At 33.4% G+C, this 23,616-nt stretch overlaps 1 protein-coding gene across 4 annotated transcripts in view; it reads left to right on the top strand.

The window, feature by feature from the left end:
- LOC149770913 (uncharacterized) overlaps positions 1–23,616 on the top strand; it is an 88,695-nt gene that overhangs the window by 11,384 nt on the left and 53,695 nt on the right. For all 4 annotated transcript variants that reach the window (XR_016418433.1, XM_089948993.1, XM_089948994.1 and 1 more), the window contains 6 exons: positions 5,173–5,418; positions 10,223–10,459; positions 11,116–11,256; positions 16,852–16,974; positions 19,466–20,767; positions 22,852–22,910. Coding sequence is in view for 3 of the 4 variants with exons in the window: in XM_089948993.1 (XP_089805119.1) it covers positions 5,173–5,418; positions 10,223–10,459; positions 11,116–11,256; positions 16,852–16,974; positions 19,466–20,767; positions 22,852–22,910 (2,108 nt within the window). In the remaining variant the exon portion in view is untranslated. The remainder of the gene's footprint in view (positions 1–5,172; positions 5,419–10,222; positions 10,460–11,115; positions 11,257–16,851; positions 16,975–19,465; positions 20,768–22,851; positions 22,911–23,616) is intronic.

Consider the following 23,616-nt stretch of genomic DNA (forward strand, 5'->3'; position numbering starts at 1 on the left):
CTTTGACTCCAGCTTGCCAGTATTCGTTTTGCCTTTGTTAGTTTCTTCATATAATTAATTTCCACCATCTGTTGTAAATCTGGAGAAAATTCTATGCCAAGGAGTGTAAAGTTAGAAGAGGACCAAATTAGGCCCATTTCGGGACATATTCTTTCAATAGAAAATTTCCTGTTTCCAATCCAAATAGCTTTTGTTTTTGTTATATTACATTTAAGTCCTGATAATAGAAAAAAAACTTGCAAGATATTCATAGTTGCTTCAAGAGAAAAACTAGATCCATCAAGAAGAATAAAAGCATCATCGGCATACTGACCCAATTTATATTCACTGGCGTCAAAGATTACTCCCCGTACATCCACGTTTTGCTTTAAAGTTATAGCTAAAATCTCAACCCCAGTGATAAACAAATAAGGTGCAAGGGGATCTCCTTGACGACATCCTCTTTCAAGTCTAAAAAAAGATGACATATTTCCATTATTTATAACACAACTATTAGAGTCATTACAAAACAGTTTAAACCACTCACAAACAGAATCACCAAAATTAAAAGATTGTAGAGCTTCTTCCACAAAGATCCAGTTAATTGAGTCAAAGGCTTTTTCGAAATCTATTAACAATAATAAACCATATCTGTTTTCATTCTCATATTGGTCCATGATATCATATAATAGTCTGGTGTTTTCTCCAATGAATCTACCCTTCATATATCCTTTCTGAGTATCGCTGATTATTGATGGAAGAACCTTTTTAATCCTAGCTGCAATTGCTCCCAAAGCAATCTTATAATCAGTATTTCAAAGTGATATAGGTCTCCAGTTTTTAAAATATTTTCTGTCTTTTTCCTCCTTTGGTAGACATGTGATGACTCCTTGAGTCTGAAAATCTGAAAGTTTTCCTACAGTATATCCGTAATTTATTGATCTACATATAAATCCCCCCAGAGACTTCCAAAAGAATTTATAGAACTCTACAGTGAATTCATCCGAGCCAGGACTTTTTCCATTGTCCATCTGTTTTAGAGACATACCGAATTCATTAGTTGTAAGCAGACCCTCGCATGATTCTCTTTCCTCTCGACTAAGTTTAATATTGTGATTAAAAAATCTATTTCGAGTTTCTTGAGTAGCCTCTTCATCAAGCTGAGCAATTCTACTTTTGAACAATTCCATATAAAACTGTTTTTGTGCTTCTAAAATATCTATTTGGTCAGATATATTTGTCCCATCATCTAAAATAATTTCCTTTATTGTCTTATTAACATAGTTTCTTTTTTCAAGATTTAAAAAGTACTTTGTGCTTTTTTTCCCAAATTCATACCATCTAGCTTTAGATCTTAATATAACACCTTCTGTGTATTTTTTCCTAGATTCCTCTAATTCTGCTTTTTTTTCTCTCTAAATTTTCCAGAATTTCCCCATTTATGTTATTCGACAGTCCTCCCTGAATTTCTATTATTTCCTGCTCAATTTTCTTTAATTTTTCCCGTTTCTCTTTTGATTTCCTAATAGAATAACATATAGTTTCAGATCTTATTTTCATTTTCAAAATTTCAAAGAACATTTGGTCGTTACAGGAAAGAGAAACATGGAGAGAGTCATCTTTATTTCCCCCTCCATAATATTCATTTACAGTGTAAGCTATAATACACTTTTTAACCAAATCAGTATACTCAATGTTCCTCAACAGTTGGGTATTAAATTTCCAATATCCTTTTCCCCTTGGAAACGTTGAAAATGCCACACTCAAAACAATAGCTGAATGATCAGTCTTGTACCCTGGTAAGATACATGCATCTGCTGTATTCATATGAATGTCATCCGATACAAGAAAGTAATCTAGTCTACTTTGTTTCAAGGGAGATTTTTGCCTCCAGGTATACATCTTTAAGTCTTGGTTGGAATTTCGCCAGGGATCAATTAATTCCAATTCGTTTTTCAGGTCTTGAATCGCTGCCCTAGACTGTTGGTGTTTGTCATGTAAAATATTATAAGTATCCAAATCTAAGTATTCCAGTCTCCACACATTATAATTGATGAGTTCTCAAAAAATCAAGTCTCCTCCTTTAACTTTCTAAAAAAGCTAGGATTATCATTATTATTACCATACAAATTCACGAATGTTATTCTGTTGCCATTAATTGTAATATCTAAAATAATAAATCTCCCTTGACTGTCACATCTTTCTCAATGAATTATAAATTCAAAAGTATTTCTAAAAAATATTGCAACCCCAGCACTCTTACTAGAGCAGTGGCTAAATATACATTTGTATCCCCATTCAGCTGCCCAATATATTTCATCGTTCTTTGTACTATGAGTTTCTTGCAAGCATATTATAGATACATTCTTTTGTTTTACCCAGTGGAAAATATCCCTTCGTTTTAAGACTGAACCTTGCAGGCCTCTAACATTAACAGATATAATTTTTATGTTATTATCCATGAAGACAGCAGAAATTTTACACATACATATTCTTGTACAGGAATGTATGAAGTAATTATCACCTTGAGTTTTTCATATGCATGGCTTTCACACTCACACTCACACAGAATACAAACATCCATAATAAAATCGTCCATGGTGTTACAGTAAATGCTGTAGCTTTGGCTGCGTTTAACATTGATACAGTATACTATGGACAACAAGTGAAACAACTCTATTGCGATAACTCTTATGCACCTCTGACAGACCTTTCCGGAGCTAAGACAGTTTTGTAAACCAAACAGCACAGATTAAAAAGAATATAAATTACAACTTAATGAATGAAAGAAGGGGGTAAAAGGGAAGAAAAAGAAAGGGTGAAAGAGCGCATACATGAAAGTGGTGGGTGATTGAATGTATGAGCAAAAAATGTGAGACTGAGAGATTTATTGTGGATGAGTAATGTTGAGAAAAGTGAGTAAACAACTGAGCAAATGTGTATATGAGAGTATAAGAGTGAAAGATGATTTCTAAACTAGTGAGAGAATTTATTAGGGAGAGATATGACAGTGGACCAGCAAATAAACAAACATATTAATTAGGATAAAATTGGTGAGGGAAAGAAGTGTCTTATAAACAAAATATTGAAACAAATTAGAGTAGAAAAGGAGTATAAAAACGAAAGTTCACATACCTATTCGGTCAATTTCATAAGTTCACAGAATTGCATATTACACTTATAATCTAATTTTCTCATCAATTTCATCATAGATGTCAAATTTTATCCTTTTTCCTGATTTGGTTTTACCATACACAGATCCATTAAAGTACCATGCACTGTCAATTTCTTGATGCCTAGATAATTTATTGATAAGTTCAGTATTCAAAGATTTAGTTTCAACTCTCAGCAGTTAACAAAAAGAAAAAGCCTTCTCTTGGATCACTGGAAATTCATTTTGGAGAGTAAAGTAACAGAATCTTAATGGGACTTTAGAGTCATCATATGAGCTTTTTCTGCAAACTTTAAAACATGAATAAACAAGAACTAAAAAACAACACAAATCACAGATTCACAATACACAGTTAAACAAAATGGTCTCTCACTCTGTCTCTCTCTCTCTCTCTCTCTCTCTCTCTCTCTATATATATATATATTTTTATGTCACAGAAGATATCTACTTCATTCATATTTTTTGTTTGTTGTCTAAAAAGCAAAAAAAGGAATATAATTTCTGCCCCTACAATCAAATTAACACTGACAATAATGTGCTACCATGAAGAACTTATCTTATCTTTTTCATGTCTTGTAATCAATGAAAAACACACACTGCTTGCCCAGTTGTTGCATTTGATACATGTCCATTTAACACAAAAACCCAACCATATTTGTATTAGAGCCATAACTTGTGCACTTTTCAGGAGAAATGCCATGTTGTCTCTGTTGTATAATTAGTGATAATGAAAATGAATGCAATTCATATTTTGATACTGTATAAAGTGAAATGAAAGTATAGTCCATAATATTACAGTTATTAGTATCTTAGAAATATTGATACTGTATAAAGTGAAATGAAAGTATAGTCCATACTGTTACAGTTATTAGTATCATAGAAATGTTGATACTGTATAAAGTGAAATGAAAGTATAGTCCATACTATTACAATTATCAGTATCATAGAAATATTGATACTGTATAAAGTGAAATGAAAGTATAGTCCATACTATTACAGTTATTAGTATCATGGAAATGTTGATACTGTATAAAGTGAAATGAAAGTATAGTCCATACTATTACAGTTATTAGTATCATAGAAATATTGATACTGTATAAAGTGAAATGAAAGTATAGTCCATACTATTACCATTATCAGTATCATAGAAATATTTATGTCTAGAGGCATCTAGTTTAAAGTTTCCTTTTCATCATATTTGTGAAACATTGAAATTGTAGCAGTTTACAAAAGTATATCTTTGTGATAGGGGAAGCAATAGACCACTGACAATCCAGAAACTTTGGTAATATGTTTTATAGAGAAAGAGTTTGATTGTCCATAATAAACACTTCGATCATCCAATAAGTTTTTGATTACATTGAATATTTCATGCTTGTAAGCAGAAGTATTTTCTGAGATAATTATATACCTACTGTATTCATGTCTGATTGAAGCGAATTCTGTCCCTGTTTAATTGCTGCCAAACATTTGCTTGAAAATGAGACACCAGGTTTCCCTGGAATATGCTTGAAAATTTAAGGTCTCAAAAAATTATAGTAGAAAAGTTATCGGGGATTAAAAATTAATTCTGTGAACAAATGTTGGAGTCCAAAAACAGCCAGCCCATGAAGACATGCAGAAGTTGCAGCAGTAGTCTTATGTATACTACTTCACTGGTTTTGCCACATTTCGTGCTTTGGATTAGTTGTAACGACACTGGCTTTTTCAGAATTCACCGATTCAGTGTGTATACAGTAGGACAGTCTTGATTTGTTCTGTGTGTCCTAATGACCATCAGTCCGTCCTGAGAAGCTTGTTAGCACAATTGTGCACATTTGAATTTTATTGTACATAGTTGTATTCATATGTAGATGATATGATTAGATCTTCAGGTCATTACATTAGTTTATTTAACTTTTGCCTGTGGGGAGGATAATACACCTTTTAAATGCATTCCTTGTTTTTTGTATTTGATTGACAAATTTCTTTTTTGTTCATTAATCATGCCTTTAAGGAGATGTTTTTCTTTATTCCCTCAGCTGCCCAGAGAGTTGTTTCCTGTAGTTCCCACCAGGTGGCAGGCCAGACATTGACTGTGACACTGTACCATCCTCCACCTACAAAACCTTGCTATGACAACAGGGTCCTTGTTCAGGAAATGAACAGTTCTTTGACTGAAGAACTTCTAACAAACTTCCTGGTGACAAAGACTGGGGCAAAGGTCACCGAAATCCTTTATGGGGAAGAAGTGGGAAGAGTTGTTGTAACATTCTCAAGCTGTATTGGTAACGATTTTTAAAATTCATTTCTAATATTTTTGTTGGATTGATTCAGTACTGTCATTATGGCTGATCATATCTCCCATTGCTTAATGTCAGGAACAAATAAAATACCTGGTGCATCTAGTGATACTCTCATACTGTATTGGTTGTTTAAGAAAAAGTCAAAGTTTGATCCACTGAAAAAATCTGAAAATTTATTTATGAGGCATTAAACTTTAAAAATTGTACAAAACTGACAAGTCTCTACTTGTAGATCTCAAATAAAGATCCCTACTAGAGTTCTTATTTAGGAAATCATTCAGGACTGTTTCTTTTTGAATTGTTTGCTGTGTTGAATGTACACTGTTTTCATGACAGCTTTCACAGGTGTATTTAAATAGGTTCCTTGTTTATCATAAAAAGTCTGAGCAGTTTGTCTTACAATTTCCAACACATGTTTATAAAGCTAATGTCTGATCCTTGTTGTAATTGGAGAGATAGCTTTATACAGACATATGTGCTATTTAACCATAGGATGAGCTTTTTCAATTTCTGAATAGCTGAAAATAACCAATGTTGTCATTGATGACTTCTGCCCAGTGACATATGGCTTCTCTGTGATCACAGTGTACTACTTACCAATTAGAATGTATTCCAACTGACTGTTATTATCCTTTGTTCTATTTGTTTATCTCAGCTCAAGTCCTTGCTGACTGATCTCAAACATCCAAGGAAAATTCCCCACATAACCCATCAAGAATCATTTTTATTTCCAATTCCAAATTTTCATAGTTATGCAACAACAGTTGAAATATGGATAAAAAGCTTAATGAAAAATCTGTAATTTTTAAGATGTTGATAGTATATAAAATATCTTTTATTAACGATAATATGTTAATGTGCTACCATTCTTTGAGACAATCACATTTGATGACCTTTATGTTCAGAACCTGGTTACTCTTAAAGATGAACCTGGTTACTCTTAAAGATGCACTACTTAACAGCATGATCTCCAAAAGAAATCTGCATTTGTCTTAAATGAACACAAAAAGATTGAAACAGCTATTCAAATAGAAGGTCAATGCTTCACACTTTGAGCAGTGTGTGTTAGGTAGTCTAGTGGTCTCAACTGCATGCCTTTACTAATCATTGCCATCTCACCTCTGTCTGCATGGGTTAGAGACTTGGGCTTGGCCAATGTGGGTACATGAGAAAGCTGCCAGTAGCTTCCCATTGGTGAGTGGTTCTTACCTGGGTTTTCCCATGTTCTTCCCCCACCAGTTATACCAGCTGATATAGCATATCTTGTGCTGAGCATTGGCATTAAACCTCAAAACAACAACAATTTGCTGAGCAAACCAACTAATTATCTGGTGACTGCACCTGAGGCACAATGGAGCTCAGTAAATTTTTACTATAGCACTTTACTTTATCTGGTCTGGAACTGATATAGCTTCATCATCGTCATCAGTCCCTTAAACCAAGAGGTCATTGGGGCACAACAGTTGACTTCGCAACCAATTCTCTCCATCTTTCCCTGTTCTCTTTTTCTATCTGTCTCTTCTTCTGCACCCTCGCTCTGTGCTTTGCAAGATTGTTTTTGCCAGTCAAGATGATCTTGAGACATGATCATACCACTTCGGTTTGCACTTTGTTTACAGTGGTCAGGAGGTCTTCATAGGGTCCGATGGTTTGATGGATCCTGTTGTGGACCTCTTCATTGGTTACATGGTCAATGTATGAGATGTCCAAGATCTTGTGGTAGCATCTCATTTTGAAGGTTTGAATCCTTCTTTGTAGACCTGGTGTGAGCGTCCACATTTCACAAGCAAACGGAAAGATGGATATGACAATCGAGCACATCAGCCTTATTTTGGAACCAAGAGCTATGTTGGTATCTTTCCATATTGGTCTCAGCCTTGTTACTGCTGCTGTTGTCTGGGCAATCCTACAAAGTAGTTCTGGTTTGGAGCCCTCATCTGTGATAATTGATCCCAAGTACTTAAAGCTTGTGACTCTTTCCAGCTTCTGTCCACTGACCATTATTTCTGCACTGATGCCATTGGTGTTGCTTGTCATCAGTTTGGTTTTTTGGTGCTAATCTCCATACCATGCGCTATTGTGTCAAGGCACTCAACCAAGTCAGCCAGTTCTTTTTCCTCTCCTGCTAAACCATCAATATCATCTGTGAAGCGAAGGTTGGTGATTGTTCTTCCTCTGATGCAGACAGTGCCCTTGTGGTCATGCAAGGCATCCTCCATAATCATTTTCAGGAAAATGTTGAAGAGTGTAGGTGACAGTATACATCCCTGTCTGACTCCAACTGTTGTTTGAAACCAATCTCCTCTGCTGCTTTTGATGAGGACATCACTGTTGGCTTTGTTATTTGAGGTACTTAACAATCTGCACCAGGTTGGAGCTGATGTTGTACTTTCTCATAGTTGCCCATAAGACCACATGTCAGTACACTGTCAAAGGCCTTTTTGAAATCTATAAAGATGTGATATAGATTCTGCTGATGCTGAAGGTATTTCTCACAAAGGAGTCTGAGATTGAAGATTTGTTCTGTGGTGCTCCTTCCTGCTCGGAAGCCTGCTTGCTCTTCAGCAATAATTTTCTCTGCTTGAGGCTTTAGTCTGTTGATAATTATCTTCAGCATGACTTTGCTTGGGTGACTGATCAGACCGATGGTTCTGTAGTTTTGGCATAGCTGTATGTTTCTTTTCTGGGGAACACAATGACCAAGAATTGAGTCCATGTGGTGAGCCATTCTCCTGTCTGCCATATCTTGTTGCAGATTGTTGTCAGGACTATCTCTTCTCCTGCTGTTTGAATGAGCTCTGCCAGTATGTTGTCAATGTCGGCTGACTTTCCTTTCTTTAGTGACCTAACTGCAATTTCTACTTCCTCAGGAAGAATGGGGTTGTCATCAATTTCTTCTGCCTGAAGGCAGTTTAGTATTGTTGGATCTCCTTGGGTCTTATGATTGTACAATTCTGAGCAGTATTCTATCCATCGCTTGAGGATTTCTTGATCTTCTATGTGGCATTTTCCTGATTTGTCTTGGATGGTGGTTGTTTTCCATTGTGTATGAGATGTGAGAACTTTCACCAGTTGATATGATATTTAGCTGTCATTTCGACTGAGACTGTCTTTGACTTTGCAGTGTTGTCTTTCTGTTCAGGATTCCTTTGCCTTTTTCATGCTTTTCCTGATCATGTTGTTTATCTCTCTGTATTTTCTAGCTCCTTCATATGATCTCTTTTTCCCTTTTTCAGTTCTGATCTACCTTAATACTGCATTAAGGCAGGTACAAGTCAGTAAACATCTGACTGATGCAATCAATAGATTAGAAACTTCTGGAACATAAAATGTCTTCATCTACACAGATATGTCTTTCCATTTATTAACCAGACACATGTATTAAGGCATAAAATAAATTGGTTTGAGTTAGTTTAAAAGAAAGTTTGAAGATAAAAAATAAAATAAAATTTATTAAAAAATTTGGGATACCACACTGAGTTTTGAATTTGTAACCTGTTGTTTGGTAGCCATTACACACAGAACAAAAATGTGGTTGTTTATATATAAGATATAAATAAGAGTGGAGTATTGCTTGCGACAGAGGTTTGGGTCATCCCTATGTAATCTCCTGAGATTAGCACTTTCTGGGGGGTATGCCTGTTTTTGTTTTACTTTTTGATATCTTTGACAGGATGTTTAAAAAATGGAGGATTCTCATTTGTTGGCTGTTTGTTTTATGGGGAGGGGGTGAAAAGTGGGCCTGGGTGATTGGATGCAGCAGGCTTAGCTCAAATAACGTACTCTGTTTGCCTTCTCTATTGCTATATATATATGGTTTTCTTTGTTATTGCAGTTTCTTTCTCCTCCACCCCTGCCTTTTATTCTCCTTTTTCATCACCATTTTCTTTTTCTTGTTCTTTTTCTTCTTACCACGCACTCCAGAACACATTGAGTTTTAATTATTCTTTTTAGTTTTTATTCATTATTTTTCAGACACTATTTCTGATGTATATTGTTTATTTTGGCAAATCTTCTCAGAAGTTGCAGCAAAGTTGTCTGATAACTTACTAAAGCTAAAACACATTCACTTTTATGTACTTGCCAGACCAAACTATGCATGATTATAAGAAAGCATTTTGCAAACCAAAATGAACTGGGCTGATTAAAAACAGTTTTTGCAACTGAAATAGCTGCCAAATTAATGTATGGAAGCAACTTCAATGAGAGCTGCTTTTCATTAGAGAAAGCAAACGTTGACCTAAATCTCAAAAGAGAAACTCATTGTTTACTGGTTGAGATGGGCTCGTTTTATAAAACTCACTTGAGCAAATTTCCCAATTCATCAAAATATCAAGGGTTTGAGTTAGAGTATATGTATGTTTAATGCAAACATGACCCAGTGGGCTGCCATGGTGCTCCTTTCTGGGCAGAGCACTTTATTCCTATTACCATGGCTCTAAATAGACATTCATGAACTGATTTGCCTTCAGACACCAGTCAATCAATAACCAAAACAGAATTTAATTATTTTCATAAACTTTACATGACTGGAATAATCAGATAAGATTTTAAATCTAAATTTTGAATTTATGTATACATAAAAATATCACATCTGGCAAATTTTGTATATGGGGCACATAATTCTACTTATTCTTGCTAGGCTGCTGTTGGAAAGATTTGGAATGGCAATTTAACAATACTTACCTGAATTTGTGTTTCTTTTTACTGAGTACTTGTTCTATCATTTGGACTGAATTGTTCTCTCTGGACTTTGTGAGTTTTACTGCTTTTTAATTTCTTCCAGATTTTGATGCACTTAAAAAAGCATGCAGAGAAACAAGAATTAAAAGCACATTTATTCAGGTTGCCAAAGTTGTGATTTCTAATTGCATCCTTGTGTGGAATATACAGCTGTCAGCATCCAATGAAGTCATACTGTTATATTTTGAGAACAAGAGAAGAAGTGGTGGTGGAGACGTTGTAAGGGTTGAAAGGGTGCCAGAGGAGAGATATTGTCTGGTTTATTTTGAAGATAATAGTGGTACTGTTCTATAAATTTAGCAACTATTGAGCTAGAGTTACCATCTTTCTCTCTTTGTAGTCATTGGAAAAAAATTATATTAAAATCTTGGTTACCAAAGTTTATTATTGCTTGTGTACTTTTTTGTACTTGAAACAAAACTTGATCCTGGGACTGATATGATAATAATTAGATGCATTATTGACTATAAGTTTCCCCCAAAACATATTTTTGTATCTTTATGGATTTAAATTTTTGCAGTTTTGCAATAAATCAAATTTTATCTACACCTTAATTCATTCATGGGGGAGGAGGTTCTTTTGTCCAAGGTAGGATCATTATTTATTGAGTTTTAAAATTTGAAGTTTGTTGAAATTCATGAAAATTGATGCCCCATGAAATTTCAATTGTCAATTCGCAGCAGAGTCCTTAATATTTATCATAAAAATTTAATAGAGATTGTAACTAAGGTTCGTGATAAATGTCTAATTTGTTCCTGAAAACAATCTCACAATACAAAGCAAGGATTTTTCCAATTTATTTTTTAGAATTGATTTTGAAGATTTTAATATTTTATAATTATTTTCAGATTTAAATAATATATTTTGCCATGGCAAAAACAACATGATCTATCATTTAAGTTCCAGCTTATGATTGGGTTCTTAATCATTTTTCAGTCATTGACAGAGTGCTGAGTCAGACACACAAGATTGATGGTGATGATGTAAAAGTTCACCTCCACCATGAGTGTCTGGGGAAAAGATCTTCGACTGAGAGGTCTCATTTGTGCTCTAAGATTTCAAATATAGGAAATAAAGGTACTCATCTTGTGTAAACGATTTTTCAGGGATAAAAAAATATGTCTGTAAATTCAGCTGTAATAATGTGCTTTTAAATTTAATAATTGTATGTGTTTGATACATACATGCAACTTTTCTGGATTTTCCAGGGGTCACCTGGAAAAGACGTAAAACCCTGGGAGACTTAATCTCTCATTTTTTTTTTTTTCATTAATTTTATGAAATGTTAAGATGTACTTAGCAACGAGATAAGTCTCAGATACCAGGCTATACATTTATCTTTCAGTCAAAAGTTTAGTTTCAGGGATGCATGTGTTACATTGGTAATCAGCTTTATACTTGTTATTAAATGCTACGAACCAAAATATACTGTTTACCATTTTTTTCCTTCTCATTATGGAATACTTGCATATACATGGCATTCCATTTGGCAGAACCATAAGGACACATTGAATACCATTTAGGAACTTAATGGCATTGTGTATAATTGATCCCAGCTGATGTTAAATTATATCTGAAGTTATAAATCTTTTCCAAAGAGCTTGGGCCAGATATACAGCTTTGTGACACCCATGGTTGCCTGAAAACTCCAAGCTAAGAAATTGACCATTATAATTCTGTAACTTGTGCTAATTAATTAGTTGCCATCACCCACTCACATAAAATAAATGTTTTTTTAATTAAATACTAACATGTTAAAAAGATACAATCTTGAGATGTTCTTGGAGTAAATAATGTAGACCTAAATGATTATTACAAATTATACATCTTTTTAACAAGTTCAAAAAGTTTTCTTTCTATATTTCAAGATGTACAGTCATCTTAAGTTAAATATCAGGCTTTCTTGGGTATGCAGATTTAGTAGCTTACAGTTATATTTTTCTCATATTTGTCATTATTTAGTGATATCTGACAGCGTTAGATAAAGTAACAAAATAGTACCATATAGATTTCAAAATCCACTGCTCATTTCTCTGTAATTTTCCCCATAAAGTTTTAAAGAAATCAATAGCTTAAAATAAATTTTTATTTAGTTTTGTCTTTCATTTTAAGTTTTCAACTGATTCAAATTTTGGTAACAACAAGCTCTATTGGGAATTTGTTGATAAGTGATTAAAAATCTCCAGCACTATCCTGCAGATATCATGCACTGTAAACACGAATTATCCACACTGCACTGCATATATCATGCACTGTAAACACAAATTGTCTACACTGCAGTGCATATATCATGCACTGTAAACACAAATTGTCTACACTGCACTGTACATATCATGCACTGTAAACACAAATTGCCTGCACTGCACTGCGTATATTATGCACTACAAACACAAATTGCCTACACTGCACTGCATGTCATACACTGTAAACACAAATTGCCTACACTGCACTGCATATGTCATGCATTATAAATACAAATTGCCTACACTGCACTGCATATGTCATGCACTAAAAACACAAATTGCCTACACTGCACTGCATATGTCATGCACTGTAAACACAAATCACCTACACAGCACTGCATATGTCATACACTGTAAACACAAATTGCCTACACTGCACTGCATATGTCATGCATTATAAATACAAATTGCCTACACTGTACTGCACATGTCATGCACTAAAAACACAAATTGCCTACACTGCACTGCATATGTCATGCACTATAAACACAAATCACCTACACTGCACTGCATGTCCTGCACTATAAACACAGATTGCCTACACTGCACTGCATATGTCATGCACAAATTGCCTATGCTGCACTGCATATGTCATGCACTATAAACACAAATTGCCTACACTGCACTGCATATGTCATGCATTATAAACACAAATTGCCTACACAGCACTGCAAATATCCTATATTTATATTTGGAATGTATCACTTATACATGCAGAAAACACAACAGTGAAACATACCAATAAATAAAAAGTGACTAACATTTTTTGTCTTTTATAGGCAGTATTAATAAGCAAGTAAAATTAATTAATAAGCAAGTAGAATTAATTAACAAGGAACTAATAAGGATCCTTCGAAATAATTGTTCTTTATATAGATGTGCTATTAAAGAAGGTTTTGCTGTACTGTGTAAGGTAGGACATATTTATGAAAAATGTTTTATCAGTAGTTTAACTTTCAAATGGACTATTACAGAAGATAGCAAATATAATATATATAGATAATTAGAAACATTACAACACTTGAAAGATTTTGATGCTGAATAAGGTTTTTACTTGCCTTAATTTTATTTTATGTTTGTTTGTCAAGTTGCTATCAGTAAACATTTTTTCAGATAAGGCTGGATCTTATTTTTTTTAAATTAAGAAAGATAGCTGACAAGGTTTGTATCTCACTTTTGAAATAGTTTTGTTGCCATAACCTGGTGGGGTGTGTGTGTGTGTGCATGTCAATAAAACTTATAATCAGTGGTAGTGAATCAGTCCTGATGATCAAGACAAATTATTGTTCATGTAGCAATAATTTTCTGCAATAACTTTCTTACACCATTATTTATGTTATTGAGAAGAAAAGTATTTTTTTATGTTTCCAGGATATTTTAAGGGAAGGTGGGGTATAAAGATTTTTTTTAATGGTTCATCTTCTGTTCATTCATGTTTAGTTTCTGCTCTTTAGCTTGTCAAGCTTGCATGAATTTCAGCCTAGTTTCAGATTAGTAGTAGGACAGATAAGGTTATTGGTAAAGTTTTGATTTTTAATATCTCTTTTAAACTTTTCACTTTTTAATGACTTGTTTATCTTTATATAACTTTAAAATAACCAAACAAATCGAATTCAACAGTTCTAGGTCAATTTTATTTTCAGTGTTTCTTACAAGTTATGATAAAGTAAGATAAGAATAAAAGGTAAGAGATAAGATAAGAATTCTTTATATAAGACTGCATAGTCTTTACATGTAAATTAAGTTATAAAATATAAAAATATTTTAAACATAAAGATCATAGCTGTCACATGTACAATTATACAGACACATCCACAACTACAGAATATGTCTGGCATTGTTAAGATTGTAAAATGCTCCTTAAGTTAAGTTACTTGGAATGGATAGACATTTACCAAATTTTGGAATGCAGATTATAAGACTTCAGATAATTTAAGTTTCAGACATTTATATCTTCATTTATTCCCTTAACTGTCCATTTCATGACTTTCATTTCCACTTTCATTTTACCAAGGTTTGATGGATTTCATTTAAATCTGGTTTGCATTCATATATTGACTAGACATTAAAAGAGCAATTTCTAGCATTCCACAGCATCATTTATGGGAGTTGCAGCCCCTGATTGCTTATTTCAGGTGTCAAACTCTACTAACCAAATTTGGATTGGAGCTATATCTCAATGAGACCTTAGTTGATTTTTATTGTCTTCATTTTGATTCTGCAGCAGATTTTTTTAATATTTCAATGAGATGGATCATTCCTCAATTTTCTGCAAGCCCTGCCTATGCTCTTTTGCATCAAAGATCTTTACTTACATGCCAAATGCTGACATTTTACAGACTTACCAGATGAATTTATAGAAAGACGTATCAAAAATTGAAGCAAAATCAAAGCATATGCTTTGAAATAAATTGGCTTAAAGTTACTATATATATCATATATTTTATTGTCCATGTTGTGGAACATGTCATGTATATCCCAAATTATGTAACATGATGAATTTACTCACAGCAGTTCTAAACTGATAATTAGGTGCTAAGCATGATTTATAGACATGTCAGAAAGGTCTGTTTTATATGTACCCTTATATTGATGAACTTGAGTTGGATTTACAGCATTCCACAACATTTGTTATAGAAAGTTATGGCCCTTGATTGCCCATCTTCTAACTTTGGTTTATGCAACGTAAATTCATCAAGTGTTTTTATTTTATTTTATTTATTTCAAACCATAAAAAGTATGTATATTTATATTTCTATGACTTGAATGAATTTGATTTATGGTGTATTATGTATTTAGAGGAGTTATGGCCCCTTATAGACTGTTCTCTTTACTTTACTTCCCCAACATAACATTACCAAGCATTGCAGATTGTTAATGAAAAAAAATGTCCAAAAGTTTTCTTACCTTCCAAAGCATCATTTACAAGAGTTATCATCCCTGATGACTTATTTCACTAAACTTTGAGTTTCTGTAGCATGATACCAAAGACTGCTGAATTTAAATTTGTTATGCAGCTTTATAGTAATAAGACCTCAGATGAGTTTAATATTCAGCCTTAATTATTTTAATTTGCAGAGTTATGGTCCCTGATTTTACAGAATTCTCTACTGTAGTTTCCTCAGCATAATTTTACCTTGGATTGTTTGAATTCAACTGGATTCTATTTGCAGTTTCATATCAAAGTATCTTAATGTCTGAAGGTTAATACAGATAACTGAAGACATTTCCTCATATTTCTTGTATGATGATACATGTATTATATTTTACATGTTAAAATAGCTTGTAAATGATTTAAACAAAAGTGATATATCAGTTATACTTTGATAAGCTGCCCAACTATGACTGAATTTCCCCCAATAACAAATTTTGTAGTCTTTATTATTTTCTATTATTTACCTATATGATATTTCTTACAAGTTTCCATGTTTGGTGCTTTGTGATGAACATGCTATTTAAATATGTAGTTCTTTTCTAAATTTAACATTAATTAGAATTTTTTTTTTATTTGTTCCTAATATTGTATCTAATGCTGTGCAGTTAAAATTACAAAGTGTATGCTTTTTTTGCAGCCACCTGAATAGTTGTAATTATATGTAATTATAGCACGAACATTCAACAAATCAAATAGTGATTCTTCTAAAACAACATAACTTGTCTTTTCTCATTTCCATTTTGTGTAAAAGAACATTTGTAGGGAGAATTCTATGGAAATTTATAAATTGAAATTATTTAAGATAAGGATCATTTGTGTACTTAGGTACCAATAAATATTTGTTCTTCTAGATAAAAGCACTCACTTAAGTTCATTAAGATCATTTCTCTATTTATCTTTAAACCTTTGGATATACATTTATTTTTCAATAAAAGTCAATAAATAACAGCAAAGCTCTCAGTTGTTTTCTGTTGAAACTTTTCTCTAGTCTCATCTACTTCATTGTGTTGGGAGTGGGCTGCAGGAGGTGGGGTATATTTATGTTAGGAAACCTTTTCCAAATTCTAAATATGTACAATTTGCAAATCTTTGATACAGATAAAATGCTGTATGCAAGAAGTTGCAGAACTGATGGTAACTATCTGTTTGGGATTGATGGTACATGGAAAATTAAAGAGTGCAATCAATATGATATATTGAATAAATTTTACAGTATTAATGACCTGAACTATTTTGTATTGCCTGATATCATTATATCAGAGGTATCCAACCTTTTTTGGCTGGGGCCAAAATCAATATAATGCTTAAGGTCATGGGCTGCATGAGTAAGAACATTTCCTTATTACTAATTATGTATATTAATTAAAATTATAATTTCAAAAGGACTGTCTACATGGCTCAGTGGGCAGCAAAATTTAAAGGACTGGGCTGCATGCAGCCTGTGGGTCATGGGATACATGCATTTTTGAATAAAAACTTTGCTGTCAATTTCAGACACTGCAACACTTGATGACAAAACAACTGAAAGCTCCATAAAGGGGACCTCAAGCAGTATTTCCAGTGACCATGATAAAGAGAGTGACTTTGTTGAAGTGCCAGAATGGCAAATAAATGATGGTATACTATTACACCACTCATGAAAGCATAATTCGAGTTTGTTCTTGTAGAGTTTATTAAGAGATAAATCTGGGGTCACATTTTATCCATGTATGTGGCTCGAATAATGATATGATGCCATTTTCCTTTAAATGAGTCTGCAGCCTCTGTCTATTGTGCTTTGAAAACATGAAAGATTGTTAACATGTTAGGTTGACATTAATTGGCAATGAGCCATGTACATATTTCACATGGTATCAGAAACTGGTCAGCCAACAGGATTCTTTAGGAGTAGGCAGGCTTGTAATGGTAGATTTTACTTAAAGTTTCCCATGCTTTGACCACTGTGTCAGCAGTGTTGTGATAGTTGAGAGAGAGTGAAACTCAATTTTTACTGAACTGTTTATGTATGGAAAAGATAGATGCTTGTTTTGAAAAAGCCTGATTAACTGTTATTGGCTTTTGTACTTGTGCCAAATTTTAATTGTCAAAACCTTTATGTTTTAATAGAGTCTTTAAAAACATCAAAAATCATAATTGCAGTGGTGAAATGTAACTTTTTTGCTTCTTACTCACATGCAAACAGATGTCAGCATATTTTTTTATTCAATGTTCAGATTTATGATAAGTGTTTTGAGTCAGCCTACATTTGTGCAGCAGGGATTAAGCCTGAATGCTTGGAAATGCATGGAATTGAATGACAGCATAATCCTTTAAAGAGATATATAAATCATTGCTAACTATTTTATCATGCTTTTTGGGGTAAAGAACAAATTCATAAAATTAAGTAGCTATAAATATGAATTTCTTAACCGAACAATGAAAGTGAATACACATGATCTTAAAGAAATTCACAATGTTTATTATTTATATAAATGTGTATGAGGAAAATACATGTATGTGAAATTTCAGGAGCTATGCCACAATTGTGATATATGCAAAATCATGTTATAACAGAGCATGCTATAGTAGGGTCACACTTTATTTAATATTTATATAAACGTAGCTGCAAACAATTATGGTTATATCCAAAATTTGTGGATCTTTAAAAAAAAATCACAAAATATAAATATAAATTGTCAGGTTCTTCAGCAGTGAGTAACTTTAATATTTGATGTCAGATTTTAATCATATTTAAGTTTGACCACTTACTTTTCTTGGGTCAATCATGTATTCATTTGGTAAATACACAAGTGTTCATTTGATATGAAAGGACAATGAATGACAGACCTTTTGGGTTGATTTTTGCCCCCTCTCAAATGCTGCAATTTTTTTTTGTAGGCATCAAATATACATTTATTCCATTCAAATACTCATTCATTGTTTGCCTATGGTCTTTACTTGTCATTATTTTGTCCTCCTTTAACATAGATGTAGATGTAATGATGAAGCAGGACATATGCATAGAACCAGACTGATACTGAGTACACATGAATAATTTGTGTCAGCTGTCAGGGACAAGGTGAACAAATGAATAAAGAATATCAAATTTTCCAATTTACTATTGGTCTTCCAGACTTTCTAACATGTGGTTAATTAGGATTCAGATCAGCTGTGAGGAGGATGTTAGAGATTCTGCATGACAGTGTTTACAAAGCATTTTTACTTTTAGCATTTCAAATATTGTAACTGTCTACAAATAATACTTATTTAAGCAGCTGAAAATAGAAAACCTTTAAATGAATTTTTAAAAAGCAACACTCAACAGAATTTTATCCAATTTGGTATAAAATATTCTGGCATTAAGTCCTCTCAGTTTGTTTACAAGTGATGTCAGTCCAGCATCAAAATGAGCTAATGTTACTAAAACTGGGAAAGCCTTTCAATGATCTCTTCTCAAAAGTCACTCTGGAAATCTTGACCATATTTGACAGAAAGCATCCTTGCATGACACTTTTCAATTTGATACAAATTATGCTTATTTGATCCCAAATATGGCCACTATTATTACAAAAGAAAATCCATAAAATGTCTTCTCAAAAGTACTAAACAGAATTTTATCATGTGCAAAAGAAAGCACCCTGGCAGGAAGGGTTTTTAGGTTTGTACAAATTATGCCAGTTTGCCTGCAATTTCAAATTATGTTACTAAACATGGAAAAACAATATTGGCAACTTTTTCTCTAAAACAACTTTACAAAATTTGCCCTTTGACAGAAAGCAACCAAGTTTGAAAGCCAAGAGAAACCTTAAAAGAGTTGTTTTAATAAGATGTGCAACAAAAGAAATGATGGAAATTTCTATGGAAAGCACTCTTCGGACCCAGATTTCTTATCCAATTGCTCTTGCATTTGGGTGTTTAGGCAGGTGTCATCCAGATGAGCCATCTCAGATCCACATTGGTGTCTTGTTATGATATCATTTCATGATGCTGATAAAAGTGATTGTTTTGTAATAAGATGTGAAGATTGTTTCTGATAGACTATTTTGTCAAGTTTACTTGCATTTCTATTCAAAATACTTCTGTTGAAATGATATTTCTTTAACAATGCTTTTTCAAAATTTGCCCACAGGTCAAGACTGTGTCATCTCTCTCTTGGTTCAGTATAGAAAAACTCATGGAAAGAAGGTTGTCAGAGACATGAAAAAAGTTCCATGCAGTTTACAGTTTCTTTCATTCTGGAACTTCTACACAAGAAAAAAGCAGGGACAACAAATGCTGAATGAGATTCTCCAAATTCATTGCTGCTCAGTGACTGTATCTTGTGAAATGGATGATATGTTCCTGTTTGAAGTCAAGAGCACATGTTTTGAAAAAGAATCTGATTTTGAAGACTTTATTAATGTTGTGCTGTACAGTGTGTACAAGTGTGCACAACAGTCTTTGTTCTCTGATGCCATTTTATTTGATCATAGAATACAAGAGGATGTCCAACTAAGAGTAAAACAGAAAAAAGAATTGGACTGTGCTTGGATCGAGTTAATTGGTGAACATGGCACAAATGGCATGTGTGTTGTGTGCACAGATAAAAACAAAATGGCGGTTCTTCATGTTGTGACAGAAATCATAGCTGATGCCAAGAAATGCTTTGAAAATCATGAGGAAGTAGTCTTTATGGATCTTGTATGGCATAGAGTGGTGACAAAATTTGGATATGTTAAGAACATAAGTGACAAGTTTCCACACTTGACAATCACAACTGTTGAAACATCACCTTCCTTTGTGTTGAAGGGTCTGAGGGAAGATTCCAAGTTAGCTGCAGATAACCTTACAAAACTGTTGGAAACCGCACATATGGAGGTACAAGAGGACATTTTCTCACCAGGTTGTCATTTTGAAATCCTGACTTATCCTGCAATGCAGGACTACATTAATAATTGCATCACAATGCCCTCAAGTTTCATCTGGATGCCGAATCCTCAGACCAAAAATGTGCACATATTTTACAGAAAATCTGAGGTGGTAAGGGGTCTAGATAAATTAATTAAGGGTTGCATCAAAGAAAAAGTCTATGTTTTTGCAAAAGAGGATGACATGATTAAGGTAGTGAACAGCAAATCAGTGCAAGATTTGAAAGATAAATACAAAGGTAAGACTATTATCTATGCAGTGGAAAGACACACACTGGTTGTAACTGCTGCAGATGATATATTTGAAAGTCTTGATGCAGAAATACTGGAAATCATTAAAAATGTAAAAGCTCAAAGCAGTCAGTCTGCTTGCCTACTAGAGAAGTTGATTACCCAGCCTGACCTCAAAGCCCCAAAGAGCTTGAAGGAAAAAGAGGAACTAAATTTAAGGAAAGAGATTGTTTCTCAAGAGACAACAGTTCAGCAAAGTACTATCAGTGCAGCGGATGAAAAGAAAATGCCTGGTGAGTGGCAACATATTCATCTTTGGGTTTAGTGTAAAAAATATTTTTGTTATTTTTTGGGGGGGGTACCTTTTTCTTGGGTTTTACAAATTGAGAGGGAGAGAGAGAGAGAGGGATGGTGCATGTGGGATTGGCTACCTGGTTTACATAGGCTGTTTAATAAATAGTGTCTTTGACATGACAGTGGCTTTTATAATACAGCTAAGACAGTTGCCTCCTCAGCTACAGATAACAACTGTTAGTCAGAAGAAAAAAACTGCATTAAAATTTGTAAATTTAGTTTGTTGAGTTAAATTAATGGAATATTCAAATGTAGTGTCTGTTTACAGTAAGATATACAATTCTGTTTATTTTGTCACCATGACCATTTGACCTAATTTCAGTGTTGGTTTGAAAGTTCATACAAGAAACACAAAAGTTATTGTTTGCTGAAGCATTTTTCTCTCAAATTCTTTCAGTTTTTTATGTTTATTTAAATACTTTTTAAAGAGCTAAATTGTAATCTTAAACTGTACAGCACTGTTATTAAAATCTCATTGTACTGCTAAAAATTGTTAAAAGTGCTGGTCAATTTATTATATATCAGTAAACATTGTTATTCATGTATTGATTATGATTATGAATAAACTTGAAACTTGAACTGGTTCACATGATCATGTAAAACTGGGTATGTATGGTATTGTTAATGATTGTTGTTATGCAAACTGTTGCAGATTGAATATGTTTACTTTGTACTTAAATATTATTTAAAGTAAATAAATCCTAAACCAAACTGTTAAATATTGAACCAGTGACCATTGTCCACCTCTCTGAACTAACTGAGCTACCATGGCTGCCACATTCAGGTTTGGATTTTTGAAAAGCATTGAATTGAGTGTAAAAAGCCAGTGATTTGGTGTGAGTAAAGTATCCATTATTTATTTATCTGAAAACCATTGAATTGAGTGTTAGCCAGTGATTTTGGTGTTAGTAACTATCCTATATTTATTTTTCTGAAAACCATCAAACTGAGTGTTAAAAGCCAGTGATTTGGTGTGACGAAAGTATCCAATATTTAATTGTCCAAAAAGCATTGAATTGAGTGTTAGCCAGTGATTTGGTGTGAGTAAGTATCCTATGTTTATTTTTCTGAAACACATCAGATTGAGAGTTAAAAGCCATTGATTTGGTGTGACTAAAGTATCCAATATTTATTTGTCCAAAAAGCATTGAGATGTTAAAAGCCAGGGATTTGGGGTGACTAAAGTATCCAACATTGACTTTGGCAGCTGAAGATATTTATAGTCAGCTTTTGATGCAAGAATCATACTTCACCTTTAGTCTTAGAAGGTATTTAACAAGCACAAATACAGTCTAGTTCAGAATTTTTTTATTTATTATTTATTAAGTCTTTTAAAAACTGATGGTAGTCTCATAAAGTCTGCTATTGTAGTCTCAAATTCCATTAATAGTTTGCTTATATGAAATTAAATTGTTTAGAAATGTGTATGTCATTTACTTAGAAAATCCATTTAAATAATATTTCACATGTAGTAGATCAGCTACTGCAATACATGTTTTACTGACATACAAAAATAGTAGATAGTAACTTCTCTTTTTACCTGATCATTAATGATATAATGTGCACTATCCATTCATTAACAATGGTTTGTCCAGGCCATACCTTTGTAACAGTTTAAGGGATTCCCTAAGTACATATCATGAATAGATAATGTATTTATTATCGTAGCCATCTCCCTGCCTCAAGGTAAGGGTCAAGAGAAAATATAATTCAGTGATTTGTGTGCTTCACGGGAGTATAACTTTTGTACCAATTAAGATATTTCATATTGAATTTACAGTGTAATTACGTTTTTAGTCATAGTCACCATTTCCTCAAGGTTAAGGTCACAACAAGATACATGTATAGTGTATCAAGGATATCACTTTTTAACCACCACAGATGAAGCTTTACCAGTGTAAATGCCTTATGTTGCTATGATAAAGTCCTTTAGTCAAAGATCATGGTAATTAGTCTGGAAAGGTCACAAGCTGGGTGTACCCTGTGCCATTTGTAGTAACAGTACTATTGTTTATCTTTTCAGGTACAACACTACAGGAGCAAAAATGCAAACAATATGAAGGAGATACAAAAAATAAAGAGGTACGTAGGTAGTACAGTTCTAGAGAATCTGTCATGATTGCAGGTACAAAGGTAGTATGATACAAGAGAATCTCATGATTGCAGTAAACAAGTATTTACTAGGTAGTATAATACAAGAGAATCTGTTATGATTGCAGTAAGCAAGTATTTATTCTTTTAGTACAATACAAGAGAATCTTATGATTGCAGTAAACAAGTATTTAGATAGTATGATACAAGAGAATCTCTCACGATTGCAGTAAACAAGTATTTAGGTAGTACAATACAAGAGAATCTGTCATGATTGCAGGTATATAGGTAGTACAGTGTGTATGTGTGATTTTTTTTTTAGTGTAGCTTTAAGAATTTTTCAGTTATATACCTATGATGTCTGCAGTATGGCAGTTTATAGTGATGTCTAGCACTGGGTCACATTATCCTGACACCAGGCCAACCAGTCCTAACATTAACATCTTAATGCAGAGTGCCTAGTGAGGCAGCTGTTAGTACCATTTTTATAAGTCTTTGGTATGACTCGGCCAGGGTTCGAACCCACGACCTCCTCCATCCGAGTCGGATGCTCAAACCACAAGGCAACAAGAGGGGTTTTATAGGTAGTACAATATAATAGACTATCTCATGTGTGCAGGTTGATATGTAGTACAATTCAAGAGATTCTGTTATTTTTGCAGTAAATATTGTTAGTAGTTAATAATTTCCTATTGCC

The sequence above is a fragment of the Sinohyriopsis cumingii genome, unplaced genomic scaffold, assembly GCF_028554795.1.
Source record: "Sinohyriopsis cumingii isolate HCF-2022 unplaced genomic scaffold, ASM2855479v2 utg002220l, whole genome shotgun sequence".
In the NCBI taxonomy this organism is placed as follows: domain Eukaryota; kingdom Metazoa; phylum Mollusca; class Bivalvia; order Unionida; family Unionidae; genus Sinohyriopsis; species Sinohyriopsis cumingii.